The 18,379-nt window shown below is 47.8% G+C and overlaps 3 protein-coding genes across 9 annotated transcripts in view; all 3 read right to left on the bottom strand.

Moving 5' to 3' along the window:
• The window catches only part of skib (v-ski avian sarcoma viral oncogene homolog b), a 28,822-nt gene extending 17,977 nt beyond the window's left edge, over positions 1-10,845 (bottom strand). The window contains exon 1 of one of the 2 annotated variants that reach the window (XM_062460603.1): positions 9,468-10,845. In XM_062460603.1, coding sequence (XP_062316587.1) covers positions 9,468-10,367 — 900 coding nt within the window. In that variant the 5' untranslated portion in view covers positions 10,368-10,845. The remainder of the gene's footprint in view (positions 1-9,467) is intronic. The other variant, XM_062460602.1, reaches the window with a different exon arrangement.
• A 963-nt stretch (positions 10,846-11,808) lies between these two features.
• On the bottom strand, positions 11,809-16,162 carry tmem51b (transmembrane protein 51b). The gene is made up of 3 exons (XM_062460601.1): positions 15,907-16,162; positions 13,395-13,954; positions 11,809-13,256 (listed from the first exon to the last, which is right to left on the bottom strand). The coding sequence occupies exons 2-3, from the start codon at positions 13,808-13,810 to the stop codon at positions 12,836-12,838; spliced, it is 837 nt and encodes a 278-aa protein (XP_062316585.1). The 5' UTR covers positions 13,811-13,954; positions 15,907-16,162; the 3' UTR covers positions 11,809-12,835.
• A 412-nt stretch (positions 16,163-16,574) lies between these two features.
• kaznb (kazrin, periplakin interacting protein b) overlaps positions 16,575-18,379 on the bottom strand; it is a 66,990-nt gene continuing 65,185 nt past the window's right edge. For 5 of the 6 annotated variants that reach the window (XM_062460593.1, XM_062460595.1, XM_062460596.1 and 2 more), the window contains one exon: positions 16,575-18,123. In XM_062460593.1, coding sequence (XP_062316577.1) covers positions 17,835-18,123 — 289 coding nt within the window. In that variant the 3' untranslated portion in view covers positions 16,575-17,834. The remainder of the gene's footprint in view (positions 18,124-18,379) is intronic. The other variant, XM_062460594.1, reaches the window with a different exon arrangement.

The following is an 18,379-nucleotide window of genomic DNA, read 5'->3' as shown; positions in this document are numbered from 1 at the left end:
AGCTAAACATGGATGGGATTCATCTTGTAAAGGAATTGAATTCCAAGAGCCACTATCCCACACGCTGACACTAACACATGCCCACGCGCGCACACACACCGACGGGGTGGGCAACAATATGTTCCTCCAGAGCTGCGAGAAGAGGAGAGCAACTGCAGGCAGCCAGGCTAAGTGCAGCCTCAGCACCTCTCCTCACACTCGCCACGTTCCAGCCAAGTGTGAGAACAAAGGTAGCAGGGAGTGGAACAGGGCTAGGCTGCTGCAGACAAAATGAGGACACAGTACAGTCGAGTCAAGTGGAGTCGAGTACAGTAGAGAGCTGCCCTCGATTTGGATCCAGGGCAGTCTGCTGCAGTCTTGGAAGGGATGCACTCCTCTCCAGGGGCGACATCCACCCGTCCCTCTCTCCCTACATCCACCCGTCCCTCTCTCCCTACATCCACCCGTCCCTCTCTCCCTACATCCACCCGTCCCTCCGTCCTAACCAGGCTACCTCTTTGCTCACACATCACAGACAGCAAATCTTTGTTTTAAAACATTTGTTTTCAAAACCTAGATCCAACTGCAGATACAGATACCAAAGATACCAAACTTGAGCAGTGATGCAGAAACCACAGTTAAAAACTGATACTGGAAAGTAATCAAATGACATTAGGCCAAGCAGGTATTTATCCATGTTGAAACGTACAACTAGACTACCTTTTAACAGAAATACCTAGGAAATGAAGATGTTCTGCCACAGACATCCAGCATGTGAATGAATTGGTCTTTCCTGTGGATGTTTGGTCATGGCTGTTTTTGCAGCTGCTGATTGGCTTCATGTCTGTGTTGGTGTATACCTATCCCCACCTCAAGCCCAGCAGAACCCAGCACATCATATGTTTTCACTCAAGCCACAGGGTGGAAATGACCTCAATGCAGTAAAAGATGACAGGGGAGCTAGCTAGCACTGCTCACCAGATGTGAGTAAGGAGAGAAAGAGAGAGAGAGACAGAGAGAGAGACGGGGGAGGGCGCGTTCGCCTGAAGAATTGACTGTAAACCCCTGAGGAGATGTGTGATTGAGGGCTCCCGAGTTCCAGAGTCTCAACAGCACTCTCAGCTGCAGGGAGGACATAACCTGTTGGCCCGGTCACACACACACTTCTTCATACCTAGCTGGCAAACACGCTCACACAGAATGCAGAGACCCCCCCCCACCCCCCCCCCCCCCCAAGCCCCCTCCCCCCAGACACACACACTGACACACATCCAAGGCAGCTTTCACTGCGCTCTCCACCTGCACCTGTCGACCACACAAAGCAACTTCCATCCACTGTGTCCGGCCGAGAGCCTTCATCCCATTTAGGGCGAGCCTGCACCACAACAAAGGCGGCGTGATGAGGCAGGCAGGCTGATGGCGGAGCAGCTAATCCTTCTGGAGGGGCTCATTCTGGCTGCGGCCGCGTGTACAGTGGAGCGTCTGAAAGGGGGACGAATTAAATATGGAAGCGCCGAGACGGCGTCTTTGTGAGGGACGAGTCCTCCTGACAAAGTGCCCCGGTACACCTCCCCACACACACGTACGCTTACACACACACACACACACCACCCCTCCCCAGGGCACGCCGTACAGCAGCCGAAATGCTCGAACGATCGAATTCAGTTCTGATGCTCGGTATACAGTTTCTCTCATAAAATTCTGGAAAACTGAGGTAGTCTTTGTCTTCCTCTGACCTGTGACCAGGTGTCCTAGCCAGGAGACGGTCTAGCCTATCACGGCCCCCGACTGTCCTGGCTGATTCCCTCCAGAGGTCAGGTTCACTGGCTGCCCTGTGACCGACGCACACCAGATGCCCAATTAGCCTCCCAGTCGTTCTCAACGGTGGACTGGATTAAGTCTCTGGTGCCAAAAGGAGAGGAGGCTTACCCAGTTTACGGTGATAATCTGCAAAGCAGCTTGGGGTGTTTTAAGATGATGTGTGTGTGTGTGTGTGTAGACAGACCTCTCCCCTCACGCTGGCCCATTGCCTGCCTTGAGACACCGGGGGCTTAGAATAGGCTCCTCAGAAGGGATGAAGGGCAAGCCTGCATGGTGTCTCAGGGTTAGGGTGGCGAGGGGAGGGGGGGGAGTGTCTGTGGCCGCTGACTGGCTGGCTGACTAACTGTCGGCTGGTTGGCAGACTGACTGGATGGCTGGCTGACTAACTGCAGGCAGGCAGGCAGGCAGGCAGGCAGGCTGGCCTGCTGACTGACTGGCTGGCTGACTGGCTGGCTGGCTGACTAACTGTCGGCTGGTTGGCAGACAGACAGACAGACAGGCAGGCAGGCAGGCAGGCAGGCAGGCAGACAGGCAGACTGGAGAGGTTGTCTGTGCCACTGGCTCTAAGCAGGCCAGGCTGGCCCGTGGTTAGGCTGAGATAGGGTGTAGGGAACGCTATCGGGCAGGCAGTGCAGAGAACAGCTATGTTAGGGGTCCTTGCGCTTCTATCCCAAGAGGTGGGAGCGAGAGAGAGAGAAAGAGAGGGGGAGAGGAGAGAGAAAAGAAAGAAAGAGAGGGGGAGAGGAGGGAGAGAAAATAAAGGGGGAGAGGAGAGAGAGAAAGAGAGAGAGAGGGGGAGAGGAGAGAGATAGAGAATGGAAACTCTTCTCCAGCACATGTGAGCCAAGCATCCCCCTGTCTCCCTGGAGAAAGAAAGAGAAAGAGAGAGAGAGAGAGAGAGAGAGAGAGAGAACGAGAGAGAGAGAGAGCGAAAGAAAGAGAAAGAGAGAGAGAGCTTTGTGTGTGTGTGGAGATCAAGGCAGAGACACAGAGTCCCGGCTGTGGCGGTAATCAGGAGTTACACGCCTGCAGCCATACATCAGACCCTCCACATTAGGACCACTTCCTGTGACAAACAGGAAGAACAAAAGAGAGAAAAAGGGGCTTCTGGGTGAAGGAGGGGAAGCATCGCAGGGCTGGAGGGCTGGAGGGGGCGGAGGGCTGGAGGGCTGGAGTGGGCGGAGGGCTGGAGGGGGCGGAGGGCTGGACCGTGACCAACGCAGAAGGACCGGAGGACTGAACAGGCGAGTCCACGCAGAACCCCGATGACAGCTGTGCACAATCCATTGGCTACGGGGGAACTGACAAAGACACAACCCCGTTTCTGGAGCACCGAGAGAGCTGTCGCCGCGGTTACTCGCCAGCGCACAAAAGGATGACCCAGAGCTCTGACCTGGGGGCTGCGCTAGACAGCAGACTGAGACCCACCACCAGGGGAGGCAAGGTGGTGGGTTTTAGCCGTCTTTCGAGGTCTCCGAAGGAAGCAAAGAGGCTCCAGCGCTGGGAGACATGCGCTTCTCTGGCCACTTAAGGCTGAGCAGGTGATGGACTACCCCACCAGGCCAGGGAGAGGATGAGAGGGAGCTAGAGAGGATACTCCTGTCTTCCTGAGTGGGGGAACGGAGGCTGCTGGGACTGCGGGGGTCAGATGGCTGAGCGGTTAGGGAGTCGGGTTATTAATCAGAAGGTTGTTGGTTCGAATCCCGGCTGTGCCAAATGACGTTGTGTCCTTGGGCAAGGCAATTCACCCTACTTGCCTCGGGGAGAATGTCCCTGTACTTACTGTAAGTCACTCTGGATAAGAGCGTCTGCTAAATGACTAAATGTAAATGAGGTCATGCTGACATCATTGTCACTCGTGCCCCCTTTTCTCTCGCTCTCACTCTGGGTTTTCAAACTACAGATGGATGGTGGGCAATCGCTCGTCCCTCTACAGTGACACGCTCGCCTTTTCACCCACTGTGCTGGAGAACTCTATCACGTGTGTGTGTGTGTAGGTGTGTGTGTGAGCCTGAATGACTATGACAGCTTTGTGGAGTACGGGCCAGCTCTGTATGCCTGCTGTGTGGTAGTGGAGGAGGAGAAGGAGGAAGTGGAGGTGGCAGGGGAAGAGAGGGGGAGGGAGAAGAGGAGGAGATGGAAACAGAGGAGGGGGGTTGGAGTACCCTTGGTCCCTGGAGGTTGAAAGAGCATGAGGTATATCCCTGTAATGGAAGAGGCCTGCACTGTGTGAGAAGGTCTGTGTGTGTGTGTGTGTGTGTGTGTGTGTGTGTGGTGTGTGTGCAGCTCTGGCATGCTCAACTCAGCCCACCAGCCAGAGAGCATCAAGTTCTTATTTAGCACAGAGAGAGCAGCTCTGCTTAGCAACCACAGTCTCCCTCCAATCACAGAGGCATGGGAGAGACTCCAGCCTGCTAGCCTGCTCGCTTGCTCACAGACAGCCCTCAATCCTCCCCTCCCTCTCTCACTCCACACACACACACATTCACACACACACACAAAGGCTTCTAGCCTAAAATGTCATTATGCAGCATAATGTCCGTCAGGGAAAGCAAACTCTCCTTCCTCTTCGGTCTGAAGACTAAACTCAGGCGAGTTGCAACTGTATCTGTTCCAATTAATCTCTCCCATAAATGTTGCACATCCTGGTGAGCATGGCGGTGGTAAATCACTAAAACATTCATTCACAAGCTCTCCCATTCCTCCCGCCCACCCCCCCCACCAGCTCCAGTCCAGTCCAGTACACAGCGGAAGCGTGCTCTGCTTTTAATTGTGTGCTGGCTGTCGTACATGAGGGTGTCCAGAAGCACATTCAGCTTATGAAGCCATCTGATCCCGCAGCCGTGTGCTGTACTTAAGCAGTGACGGCTAATCCCCCCGCATAGCTCTGGAGGTGGCTGGTGGGCCGCTGGGCTGGTGGGCCGCTGGGCTGGTGGGCGGGGTGCAGGCACAAGCAGAGCGCCGATTCGTCACACCTCGCCTCTGGAAGCGCTCCTTGCTGCTGCCTTGTACAGCTTCTCTTTCGTAGGTCTGATAAACTGCTCCAGTAGTTTACTACAGAGGGGTATTGTGTGCGTGTGTTTGTTTGTGTGTGATGACACACACACGGCTGGACGGAAGCAGAAGTGGAGAGAGGCTGAGTGGTGAAGGTGGACGATGCTGTCGGAGAGCGCTCCTCAGATCTGTCACTGGGACGTCACTGCCTCCATTTTGTCGTGAACCGAGACAGACAGGACTCTGCATTCCAGGAGTGCTGTAGGATTAGCAGTCAGCTTAACCCTTCAAGAGCAGGGAGCTTATTCCTCCAGCTGGCCCACCAGCAGTGGCAGATCTAAGGGGTGGCAAGGGGTGACAGCTACCCCAATCTTCCCATGGAAAAATATTATTTGTACATTACAGAACCTTTCAATAAATAATATTAATATTAGTGTTTAATTTAAACTACAATGTTATAGCCTAATCATTTACCGCAGGGAGTACCTTACTCCCCTACTTTGGGTTTTGATTCACCTCCAGGAAGCCACCAAACAACTTCCTTCTGCCACCGCATTGCCACCCCGAATGAAAATTTCTCGATCCGCCCCTGCCCACCAGCCAGCCATCCAGCCAGAGTCAGCCAGCCACACCGTCATCCAACCAGCCAACCAGCTAACCAATCATCCAGTCAACCAGCCAACCAGGAGCAGATGCAGATTCCAGGATTTCCTCTCTCTCTGTCTGTCTCTCTCTCTCTCTGTGTCTCTCTGTCTCTCTCACTGTCTTTTTTTCTCCCTCTCTCCACAGCAGATGGAATTGACTCTCCTAACAGAGTTTATAATCACGAGATGATTGAAGAGGAGTGGATGATGATGATGACGAGGAAATAAAAAACGAACAGATCCAGGCATCTGTTGTACAGGCTGAGCTCCTCTCCTCTCCCTCCTCCTCCTCTTCCTCCTCTTCTCATCACTCGTCATCACCCACATCTCTCTCTCTCTGACTCTCTCGCTATAATAGGATTCTGCCCACACTTAATTTGTTATATAGTCAGTAAGTAGGTCCAATAGCTACAGTAACAGTCGCAAGGAGACCAACGTTCTCCATTTCAGGCCTAGTTTGGAACGCTGGACAGAGGACGTTCTTAGAACACGGTCAAGTTTGGTGGGAAAATGGTCATATTCCCTCTTGAGGGGGACTGTTAAAAAAGCTACACAATACTAAAGTAGGCCTACATTTTGGAGTTTTCCAATTTGACCGTAAAGTCTCCATCAATTCCGGTCTTCCACGCGTGTCTCCCCGACAGACTGCGGCTGACACGGCAAACCTCCTGACGTCCGATCGAGGACCTCCCCGACAGAAACACCACCTAGACAAAGAGCCGTGGCTGCCTTTTGCGCCCGGTGAAAGGCAGCCTCCGTCACAATGGAGGCGGCAGGTCCTTAACACGCATCACACCCTACGGGCCTCCAGCTGACACTCTTTAACATGGGGTCAGCTCTGGGAGAATGGGGGGCACCACCCCAGAGAGCTGGCTGACACACACACACACACACACCTCCCCCTCCTCTGACAATAAGGCAGCAGATGAGAGAAAAGTCTGTCAAAGGTTCCGGCTGGTGGAGACTGTAGACAAGCTGAGAGAAACAGAACGATGGCGAGATGAGCTCCAAAGGAAGTCTGCTCGATATAGAAGCTATCCCAATACTCTATTCTCCACCGTGATAGATATTGTGGGTGTTTGTGATGACCCATCATTAGAGGTCAGGGATGAGACTGTCTCGTGGCTTTGAAGGTCAAGGAACGAGTACAAGAGAGATGGAGGGAGGAGAGGATCAGTTCAGGTGGGGCTAGGCAGATGTAGGGCAGACAGGATTGACCAGGACGGTTCTGGCCCGTCTGGGTCATGCTAAACCAGGCCAGGCCAGGGTCTGAGGGCGCTCAATGCATCCTGGAGGTCGGCAGACAGATGGGAATAGAAAATCAGCCCGTGCAGTGAGCTCATTTTAATCTCCCAGCACAGCTGATCAAGGCATTACACGTCCCCACTCACATGCACATACAGTCTACCGCAAACACACAATCAGATGCAATCAGCACACACACACAAACAGACTACAAATGCACACACGTCCCATGAAAATACAATCACAAACACACACAACTGCACACAATCCTGACTTGACATAGTCATACAGAGTCATGTATAAAGAATTGCTTACAAATGGCCACATAGAGACATGTTATGTTCACAGTGATTTCGCTATAAAACCCCACAACCAGAGTCCATCCGAACCTCACTCTGGGACACATTCTGTAGATTGGTTTGGTCGCAGGTTTGGGGCTAATTTGATGGAGGGAGGTGAACAAAAGAATGAGAGATGGCCATAAATTGGCCTCACATGAACAGGTTTAATATCCCTTCCATTAAGAAAGGCCTCCTGAGGCCTCTTCGCCTGCTCCACTCAGTCACAAGATTGATCTCAGTGCTCTGGCCTCCCCAAGAATAATCGCCACTAATGCTCAGAGCCATTCATTCAACATTCATTGATGAGGAAAATTCACCTTTTGGTGCCGTTCCTACACTAATCTTTTCGAATGGTTTTTATAATTGGGGGGAAAAGAAAATCCGACCATAACGATATTTTTTAGTCGATGATGTTCGTGTATTCATTTGATATTGCAAATGAAGTGCATATATAAAGATAAAAGAAAATTATTAACTGTAGCGAGTCGAAGGACTTTAGGGTATTTCTTAGCTTCATGCTGTAGAGGATGATGAATGTAGAATCTATGACTGAGGTCAACTTTTAATATTCTCTGTGTCAGAAGGATTTCTTTTTATCAGACAGCCATCTGGTCAACGGGCAAGAGACAAGGCCATCTGATTGGACGGTGTGAAAAGACCGTGAGGGTGGGGGGGTGGGTGCTGGAGCGAGGTCAGTGTCTTTGGAGAGAGGGGTCAAGGGTCAGGGCCCCTTTGACAACACATGTCAAGGCCCCGGCTCTGAGGGCTCTCAGGGACCCAAGCCTCATGAATAGGAGTCTGCAGACCACCCCCCCCCCTCCATCTGCACACAGCCTAATGGCTGAGTGACCAAACACCCCGCTGCATACACAACAGACACAATGGTGTCATCATCCCCCTCTGATCCTCCTGATCTGCTGGGTAGCTGAGGAGGAAGCTGGAGAAACAACTGACGTGGCTGACGGTGGTTGTGACCAAACAATCACAGTATGGGAAACATTTGATATCTCAAATAGTGTGCCAACATTTGGGCATCCGGGGATTATCTTGAGAAGTAAATCCCAAATGAGTTTCTCCTGATTACAGAAGTGTAGGTCAAGCTCAGTTACAGAACGTCTAAAGTTCTCTCGAAACCGCAACCAAGCCCCCATACACTTACTAAGAGGTCTGAGTAAGCTGGAGGTGTGTGTGTGATTAATAAAACACCCAGGTCTGACATGAGTGTGTGTGTGGGTGCGCGTCTGATGCAGGGTGATAACATTGAGTTGTTGTTTCATGGGTAAAGGGAGCCAAGGCAGGCTTCTAGCAGTAACGCCCGGCCTTTCAGCGGCTGCCCCTGTCAGATTGATGTATGGGACGACTGGGGTGTGTGTGTCCCTTGGGATCGGGCCTGTCTGCTAACTGGGACACCACTGATAGTGAACCACGGCAGGCAGACATAAACACACACACACGCACACACACGCTGTCTTGTCTGTTTAAACTGTATATACTGTATATCATTGCACACACTGAAAGGCTGCCTGTCGACAGGCACGCATCGACATTTTTGAAAATGTAAAACACAGAAGCGATATATCTGTCACCAGCGAATGGCCACAGGTGGTGGGGATTTTCTAACACACACATACTTTGGGCAAGGTGCACTTTGAATCATTTCCAGTGGCACACTCAAATCCCCACAATTTCCTCAGCATTCCTGCTGGATTTCCTGGGCGGAGTCCTGAGTCCAGACCACAGATCTCCTCTGTGGGGATCCACAGACATCCACAGAGCTCAGCAGCTTCTGGCTGACAGACCACCAGCCACCACACCTCCTGCTCATTTGTCCACCCCCAACGCCTCGGACCCACACATGGAGCCCTGGACAGACACACAGACACACACCCTATCCTCCTCTGACCAGCCACAACCCCCTACTCACATCCATCTTGATAGGCCAAACCTCATTAAATCCTTATCCCCCCGGCCCACCTTGTGGCCTCATAATGAATCCTACCCTGGCTCCTCCCTTGTCTGACACTAATAAAACATATCCCAGAGGCTCCATTTATCATATGCAGATGCCCTTCGGTAACCCTGAGGGTGTGTGTGTGTGTGTATGTGCGTGCGTGCGTGTGTGTGTGTGTATGGGTAGATGGGTGTGTATGGGTGTGTATGGGTAGATGGGTGTGAGGTGATTGTTGGATGTACTGTAACCTCTACAGTTAATGTAAACTAAAACCTGTGGTAAATATGTTGGGGGCCTCAGTCAAGAGTAATGTTACAGTAAGGTCAGTCTGGTGATTTAGAATGATTTGAAAGCCAATAGAAGTAGGGATGGTTGTGAGTTATGAAATTTCCCCACATGAGGATCAATAAAGTCTTATCTTGTCTTAGATAAGTTCAAATACATTTGTATTCTCCACTATGGGTTCATTCGTCTTTTCGATTTGACACTCACCCTGCAATGCTTATTGGAGAACTTGCTGGCAGCGTTAAACTTTTCTTTGATGTCTTTAAGGACCTGCTCCAGGTGAGCCTTCTCATCTTTTGCCGTGTAGTCTTGGTCAAGGAGGACGTAAGCGCGCCAGTTGGCTGAGTCAAACCCCCAGTGACAGGTTCGATTTTCCAATCTTTTGTGGCTGTGGACCACGAACTTTTGGGTCGGGAACATGAGTCTGCAGTCAATACACTGGATACAGGCGGCAGTGGGGCTGTTATACAGCTCCGGGACGAATACGCCTTTACAACGTCCAAAACACTCGTGATACACTTTGAAGCTTTTCTCTGTGCGCTCCAACTCAAGAGAGCCGGAGAGCTCCTTGTTACAATAAGGAGGATAGGTACCACCGTAGATAAGCGCGTTGCAGAGACGCTCAGCGTCCGTCTGTGTTATGAGTCCGCATGACGGGGCAGAGAAGGGTAGTATGCCCACTACTTTTAGTATCTCCAGCTGGTCCGCGGTGCACCGGGAGCAGTAAATATGCAGGTCATCGCACACCGAATTGATCTGCTGGAGGGAAAAATCCCGTAGGACGCTGTTGAGGATTTGCGGGAGACACAGCCGTTTCTCTCCACCGACCACGAAACACGAAATAGGTTCGCGTTCTAGGACAGTTTCGCAGCGTTCGGTGGAACGGTCGGACGGAATGAAAAGCGGCCCGGGCATAACCGGGGGTGTATGGGCCGGCATGGTGAGCATCATCTCGGCGGTTTTGCCATCTTTGTTGAAGAGGATCTCCTGTGGCCATCGAGCTGAGAATGCCGCCGGTCCACCAAGGGAGTTCATGGAACTCAAATGAAACTGCTTTAGAGTTTGTTGAAGTCCGGGGTGAGGCTGAAAGCTTGAAGTTGCCTCCATGTTTTGAATACGAGATACGAGTTTAAATTCACGCGGTTAACCTTATATTTAGGTTTTTAGGTTGTCTTCAGCTGTATCAGAAATAACAGATAAGTCCAATGCGGCGACTATCCATGTCATTTGATATGGCTCTCACCGAAAGATCATCCATTTAAAAGAAAAAATGTTGATTCGAGTTCTAAGCACACACTCGAACAAACCTTATAGTTCCCAGAAAGAAGCCTACCAAAACCAAATTAAATTAAATTCGTGTTGTCGGTATCAATGCTTTCCACTGCAGTAGACAGCTTAGGGTACAACCTGAAATATGCCTCGTCTGCGCAGTCTGGCGGTCTCTCTCTTTCTCTGTGTCTGTCTGTCTCTCGCTCGCTCGCTCGCTCAGACCAAATGTGTGAAGCTCTCTATCTTGCTCTCTCTCTCTCTCTCTCTCTCTCTCTCTCTCTCTCTCTCTCTCTCTCTCTCTCACTTGCTCTCTGTCTTGCTCTCTCGCTCTCGCTCTCGCTCTCGCTCTCTCTCTCTCTCTCTCTCTCTCTCTCTCTCTCTCTCTCTCTCTCTCTCTCTCTCTCTCTCTGTCTCTCTCGCTCTCGCCCTCTGTTTGTTTGTGTCTGGTACAAGTCATTGAATCCCAGCCAGGAATGTGACTGACTCCCTGGGCTGGCTGTTCCGTGAACTGTCCCTCCCCCTGCTACATGGCAGCTGCAAAAGCCGCCACAGTAGAAAAGCTGTCTGGTTACAGAGCTCAGAAAATGTCTGATCCTTAAAAAAAGAAGCTGAAATAGACTGACTGGGAAGAAGGGTGGAGTTTGACCTCATTGAGAAAAAGCCTACATATTTGAAGTACTTAACCCTAACCCTATTCAATCAACCAACTCAGTGGAGTAATTTTTACATTCGCTCTTTCAAAATTCCTCTTTAGCCTACACAACAGGATGAAGGAAATTTCAGGACCTTATTTTTGATGGCAACAATTATTTTTATTTTTTATTTGTATCAAATACATTGATTACTGTTTAGCCTAGGCTACTTCAATTCACTGAAGAGAAATGTAGAAGACGTTCCCTTATGGACCTCATTGATTTCCTAATCATGAAAACTATTTTCCTGCACCACTAGAGGATGCTAGATTTCACTCCCCACCTCCTCTGTCTCTCTCTCCCTCTCTCTGTATATTTCCAGTGGCCTATGTATGGCTATGTATTGGATGTATGTATTAGAACGTCAAGTGTGTATGTTTTGTTTATTTGCCATTTGTGACAGGTACAGGCCCATTGGCTTAACCTATGTAAATCCTATATGGTTCTAAATCTTCATTTCAATATAAATAATCCTGATCCTATGTGAGCTAACATGTAGAGTAGGCCTATGTATTTAGACATGAAGTAGTAATTCAACATTACTTGATGGTACTTGGTGAGTGCATCTGCAAGATTGATTTTCGTGATCAACGTCAACTGCATAATTTTATTATGTTTATAATAAATACATAAAAACAACAATACACAATCACCCAAACTGACCATCAACACCTTACATTGTCATGGAAACAGAATCAAGTACCCATCTGTCTCTTTCTAACAAACAGATCAATACAGCTGCATTCACTAATCACAATACTACATCCCTAAAATTCACAATTTGCAGTAGTTTGGTGTTAATACAGTAGTGTTTGACAATAACAACAATATTCACAAAGCTGAATAAATAAAAAGGACTTCTGAATTCTATTGACATTGTGATGTTCTAATCAAGGAACCTGCACCACCTACCCATTCAAATAAAATCACACTAATCAAGGTCACCACTGGATTTAAGAAAAAAAAATCTAATCACCTATCTCCCTTTTGACACTATTTTGAAAGATGGGCTCTCTTATGCTGACTCTTATATAGTGTCATGTGACTATCAAACATACAGCAGAGCATCTGGAAAGGGATCTGCTAGGGGACCACATGACTTTTGCAATAAACGATGAAATGAAGACCCTTCCTGACATTCAACACCGCCCAGTAAGCTTATATGTATAGTTAACTAAAAAGTGATTTTTCGGCATATTTACATTTGAAAATGGTGGGTACATTTTACAGTAATTACATTTCCCAAGACCCACCCCATGCCAGCAGAACATAGTTATCCCAATAAAGGATCTTGAAACTTGACCAACATAGATTTATTTTGACAAAATACAGATATACATGTACGGTGGAAAATAATAAAAGCAAATAGAGACCAGTTTGGGTGAAGAAGTCGAGGTGGCTGTTGGATTCACAGCCATTTTAACGTCTGTGGTTTTAAGACACCGACTGTGGCACCAGACCCAGTTCCAGTCCATTAGAGAACACTACTACTCTTCTGCAGCATGCTTCGGAGTCCATCAGATACAGTCGTGTGTCTAAAGTGCCATTTCTCAGCAGCGTTATACTATCACAGGAGTGTTATTCCTAAGTTATTCCTCGCACCACATGGCACTCTCAGAGTTCAGGCATCTTGTCGTCGTACTGCGGCGGAGGAGTGATGGGTTCGATTGTGACCCGAGCCTGTGATGGGCTGCGGATGTTGAGCCGGAAGTCCTTCAGGTGAAGCTTCTCCGACTTTATCCTCCGGACCCGCAGGGGGCGCAATATCTTACTGGCCCGGCTGCTGCTGCGGCGGCTGGGTGGATTGGCTGCGGCAGGGTCTGAGGCGGCTGGGGTGGTGGTGGTGTTCGGGGCCTCTCCGGCGGGCTTGGAGATGGGCCCCTCCCCCTCGGCCTCCACAGCACTGATGAGGTCCTCGTAAGACGGCAGCTGGGAGGTGCTGTTGCGCAGGTTGCTCTGGCGGATGGGGTACTGGCCGCTGCCCACCGCATCCTCATAGCTGGGCACGTCGTAGGTCGGGACTGGCTGCGCTGCTCTGAAAACAACAAATCACACACACAGGAACTATTCTCAGCATGAGCCAATAGCAAAATATCTCATTCAAACCTGTTTGACCAGAATGTCGAATTTGACTGCCTACACATCTAGAGAGTATGAGAGAGGCAGTACTTACTCCGCCGGCTCCCCTGCTACACGGTCCACGTATGGGGTGCCCACCACCACCGCGTCCCTGGCTCTCTGGTTCTCTCTCCGTTTGTTCCTCACCCCCAGACATATGGACAGCAGTAGCATGGCCGCCCCTGCCCCCACCAGCACGTACGCCACTGATGACGATGCCTTCATCTTGTCCTTGGCGCTGACATCTTGGTTGGGCCCTGGGCTCTGGGTGGGAGAGGTGGAGTCGTCGTCGTTGGCGGTGACATTGCTCGTTTTCGGGCCCTCTGCATCCATGGGTATGACGGTCCAGACGATCATAACAATGCCCAGGGCGATGAGGGCGACGCCCAGGGCACACAAGGCGTACTGGGAGCCTGACCTGCTGCCTCCATGGTTTGGGCTGCGGCCCTGTGGGCGCCCATCGGAACTCATCGAGGGGCCAATCAGGAGCGACCAGTCAACCCAGGAGCGACCAATCAAGCCACAAGGGCTCAGGTAGACCTCAACACAGCAGGTGGAAGGATGACTGCAAAGGATGGAAGGTGGACGGGTTGTGGTCCAAACAAACCTGCAATTCTAAGAGAGAAAATCGTCGAGTCATTCATTCATTATTTTGGTCTAAAAAGAATCCTCAGCCAGCCCAGGGCATGCGCTGCATCATGTTGACAGTGAGATCATCAGTGTGTCAGTACTAGTAAGGTCAAGTTTGAGGAATGTTATCACAGACAGACACCCTAACTGAGCACTCCCTTTCATTTTCACTATAACACCCACGACTAAGTCCAATATCACGTTCAGGTGCAGGACGAGGTGAGAGGTCAGGAGAATGAATGGATGGCTTCCTGGTTGGCTTGGCTGAAGGCACATCCGGCAAAGATTACAATTATTTCTGGTCCTGTGGAGGCCTTGACATTAAATGTCTTATATTCCTGGTGATGTGCCAGCGAAGGAGGAAGTCTAATCAGATGGCAAATAAGTTACTTATTCATAGTCAGCCAATACACCATTAGGCCATATTAAGCACTGTAGATTCTGAAAGATTCCCAGGAAAATGGCAGTTGACACACCATGAAGGCAGTGGTACATGTGCTCTGGTGCAATAATAAATCGACAGTCAGGTAGAAAGACCGGTTATGATTAAGAGCGGCTAAATATCAGTAGAGTAGACTGGCCTTGACATGTTTCTTCTGAGGAATGGAGAATTTTGTCAACTCTAAGTTGTGGCACACAAAGCCACCAATAAGGAGACGTTACAAGAAGAAATAGCATGTACCACTGCGCTCCTTTCAAATGCTCTCGAAATACTGTTTGAGTTCCTCTCCTCCTTGAGGTGTAGCCTCTGGCCATGATAAGAGACATCTGTTCCTCTGGGTGGCTGTTGCAGACCCAGACACATTAGAGGAGGGATTTTTCCAAAGGAAGACTGAGAGGAAGGATACATTTTATGACTAATGAAACACAGACTTCTGCTCATGCCCACACGGGCATGCTGGGAAGGGAAACACCAGAATCACACAGGAAAAGCTGTCCAAACAAAAAAAGAACCTGTCGGATCACATCCACTTCCATCAGCCAGGTCCATCAACCAAGATGGGGGTTAAACAATGTTTTCTAAACTAAACGTAACTTATTTCGTGTTTTTATGTCCTAAGACAGAGCTAGCAATTGTCTCCAACGTCAGTTTGACAGTGTTGTTTATCAGTTTTTCTTGTGTTTGGTGCTGGGTGGGGGTATGAGACTGTCTCAATTGTAAGTAGTGAAAGAATAGAGAAAAGGATGTGACAAATTGACTTATTAGCCTACGCACAGTGTAATAATTCAACACTGAGCCCGTTCTCAACTTTCAGACAAGGAGGGCTGACATGGAATCAGGTCCCAGTTGTAGTATTCATGTGCCCTTCCATTGTGACCAGAGCGGCAAACGGATCCCAGATCTTTAGTTAGTCTTTTTGGACAATGTACTAGGCTTTGGGCATGTAGACATTTCCTATAAGGCTGTGTCTATACGTCCTTCGAACTTACCCATAGCGACAACCTTTTAGGTTTTACTTTGACTACAGACATCTAACACAGAATAGAACATGGTAAAGAGGTTAGAAATTGAACATTGAGTAAATATGACATAGGCTACTGTCTCAAATATCTTGTTAGCCTTTTGTCCATGCCTACCTTGAAAACTTGAACTGGCCTAGTAGGCCTACAAGATACAGCATCAGTGTTTGCACAGCCTCCACAATTTTGATTTAGCAAGCAGTAAAAGTGTCATACATTGAAACTAGGCCAATAAATAACTCGTGGCTATTGTGTTGTCCTATGCAACTTTTCCTACCGACTATATTAGTAGCCTCGATTGCCTGAACTAGGAACTGACTACGTAATTGTGTCTAATTGTACCTAGTATCTAGCTCAAAGACCGGCATTGTAATTTCCCGATAAGTCGTAGTAACATATGAAAGAACACCACCCCAAATCATAACTTTCTGAATAAATAATTACGATAAAATTACCGTGAGAACGACTCACCTTACCTTTCTCAGCGCTACACGCCCTATGACAACCTAATCGGGTACCTGGAGTGTCGCAGGTGTAGTCAAGGTCGTAACATCCCGAAGTTTGCCTAGTTTTCCTTAATATTGTCAACAACCCTGAATAGGCATTCGATCTGTAAATGTTACTATAATTAGCATTTTCCTCGGTGTCAGGCCCTGTTGATTGCACGGATTATAACAGACAGGAACTTTGTCCAAATTCCACCCTGCTGGGAGAAACCTCCCCCCGATTGTAAAGTGTTAAAGGCACACTAAACATTTTGTGCGTGTAGGCCTACAATATCGACACAAATGTAAACTATTGACAACGAACACAAAATAATGACAACGCGCTCAATTCAAGTAGAAATTGTAGAAGTGTTTGTCAAACTACATTAAGCAAGCCACTAAAATAATTACTAATTAAATGAATTTATACTTTCTTTAATGACTATATCTGTTGCGATTTAAATATAAATGCCTTATTAATTGATAAAAGATATTCAACTTCGTTATATATGTTTTAAGCTACAGAAAAATGCATCCATTTTCTGATTCAAATATTGTATATTTATTGTTCAGTATGTCATGAGAAGTATTTATCTACGGTTCAACAAACTTACAACTGTTTTAAACATACATTTCTATTCCATTTTATAAAACAATGGCACATTTCGCATTAGTTTTAATTATGTATACATTGATTTAAATTAAACAGTAACAAATGAAAAGTAAAACTGTAATATATAATATACATTTACACAATCATTCAGTTTGTATGCCATAGACGTGTTAGGCAAATTAGACTCTCAACTCATGGGCCTATTGGGTTTGCCATAAGTTCATTCACAGTACATAATGGCAAGTTCTATAGCAAGTGTTTCTTTGTCCACATATCACAATCAATTAGACGTTTGGACTGGTCTAATGTTCCTACCCCTCAACGTGACAATAAGGTGTGTGGAAGTGTGTTGATTGGGACCAAGTTCCTGTTGTACTGAAACGCCTATTGCTGTCTCCCATAAGTAGAATTCCTCCTGCTCCCCTCGAATGAACTACAAACATGTGTGTCCCTAAAGTTGTGGGTGCACTTAGCACAACCATTTATTATAACGTTAATTCAACATGAGTGTCTGGCCCTGCCATTCTTAAGTGTGGAACTGGAAGCTTATTTTTGAGTTTTGTCTTTGATATTCATGCAAATAATACATTACAAATATATACGGAAAACACATCACAATGCTTGTTTCAAACTTGGTAAACTTTGACTGATTAGAGGAAGAGTACAATGTTCAGCTAAAGCTTGCAATTAATTGAAAAATTGTTTTTTAATTAAATAATGAATTGATATGTTTCTGATTGGGAAAACATAGATTCAGACAGTAGTTAGACCTTTTAGATGTAACAACATGAGCTATGGTTATTTTGGATTGACTTTAAGCTTTTAGCATTTCTCATATTTGAGCAAGACTTAAAAAGCACTCTTCAGTTAAGTTTACACAATACCCTGCATTGACCATAGACATACTGCAGGGCTGGTGTACTAACTTGATGTACATTATACAATATACATTATGGTGTTCACTTGGTTATACAATTCTCCCCATCTTACATTGCTAAGGCATCAAGTCCATGCATCCATCATAAGTAAAACAACTTCAGACCTCTTTAGATGCAAACAACAGGGTAAATGAACAGATGAGTATGTGTATTATGCCTTCAGTTGATGACAGGGAACAAGTCTTTGTTTCCATAGCGTTTATCTGTGGTTGGTAACCAGTCCAAGTTCAAACACTATGTATGTTCACACGTTGGTGATCTCCACAGTCTTGTAGGTAAGCACAGGGCTACCCTTAACTCTTGGCACAGCCTGCACATGGGCCTCTCTGGGCAGAGTTCCACAGCTGCTATGGAACACCATGTTCCGTTCAGCTGACTTGCTCCTTCCACTCAACCGCAGAGGACTCTGGGAAAATGTGTCCAAAGAAAAGGAGCCCATCGTGAGAAAGATGTAAATCAATGGGACCTGTCTGAATTCCACAAATGTAGGGAAACATGCAACACATAAAAGTACAGTCTGTTGGATTAGAATCAAGAGAACCACGCACCTTGCCGGACGTTCTTCTTCCTGACAGTCTTTCCTCCGTGTAGCGACCAGGAAGGGCAGGGGATTGTGGGAGGGGCTCTAATGTCTCGTCATCCTCCTCTTTGCTGCTCCTGAAACAGACAGTGAGGCACTGTTGTCAGAAACCCTGACGTAAACACTTAGTCACTCACATATCAGACTAGTTATCATGTCTGTTGAAGCAATTAAAACCTCTCTCTATAAATGTTATGTGTTTAGCTAGAGATATAACTACATATTTTGGCTTACTATGTGGAAACCAAATTGTACAGATGAAAGTCATTTCTTAGACAGCTGGTCTGTACCCATTTAGAACATTTCAAACAAATCTGATCTGACCTAATGTTC

The sequence above is a fragment of the Osmerus eperlanus genome, chromosome 1 (assembly GCF_963692335.1).
Source record: "Osmerus eperlanus chromosome 1, fOsmEpe2.1, whole genome shotgun sequence".
Classification (NCBI taxonomy): domain Eukaryota; kingdom Metazoa; phylum Chordata; class Actinopteri; order Osmeriformes; family Osmeridae; genus Osmerus; species Osmerus eperlanus.
Note: the sequence above shows the minus strand (reverse complement) of the source record. Positions and strands in the feature narration are given on the sequence as shown.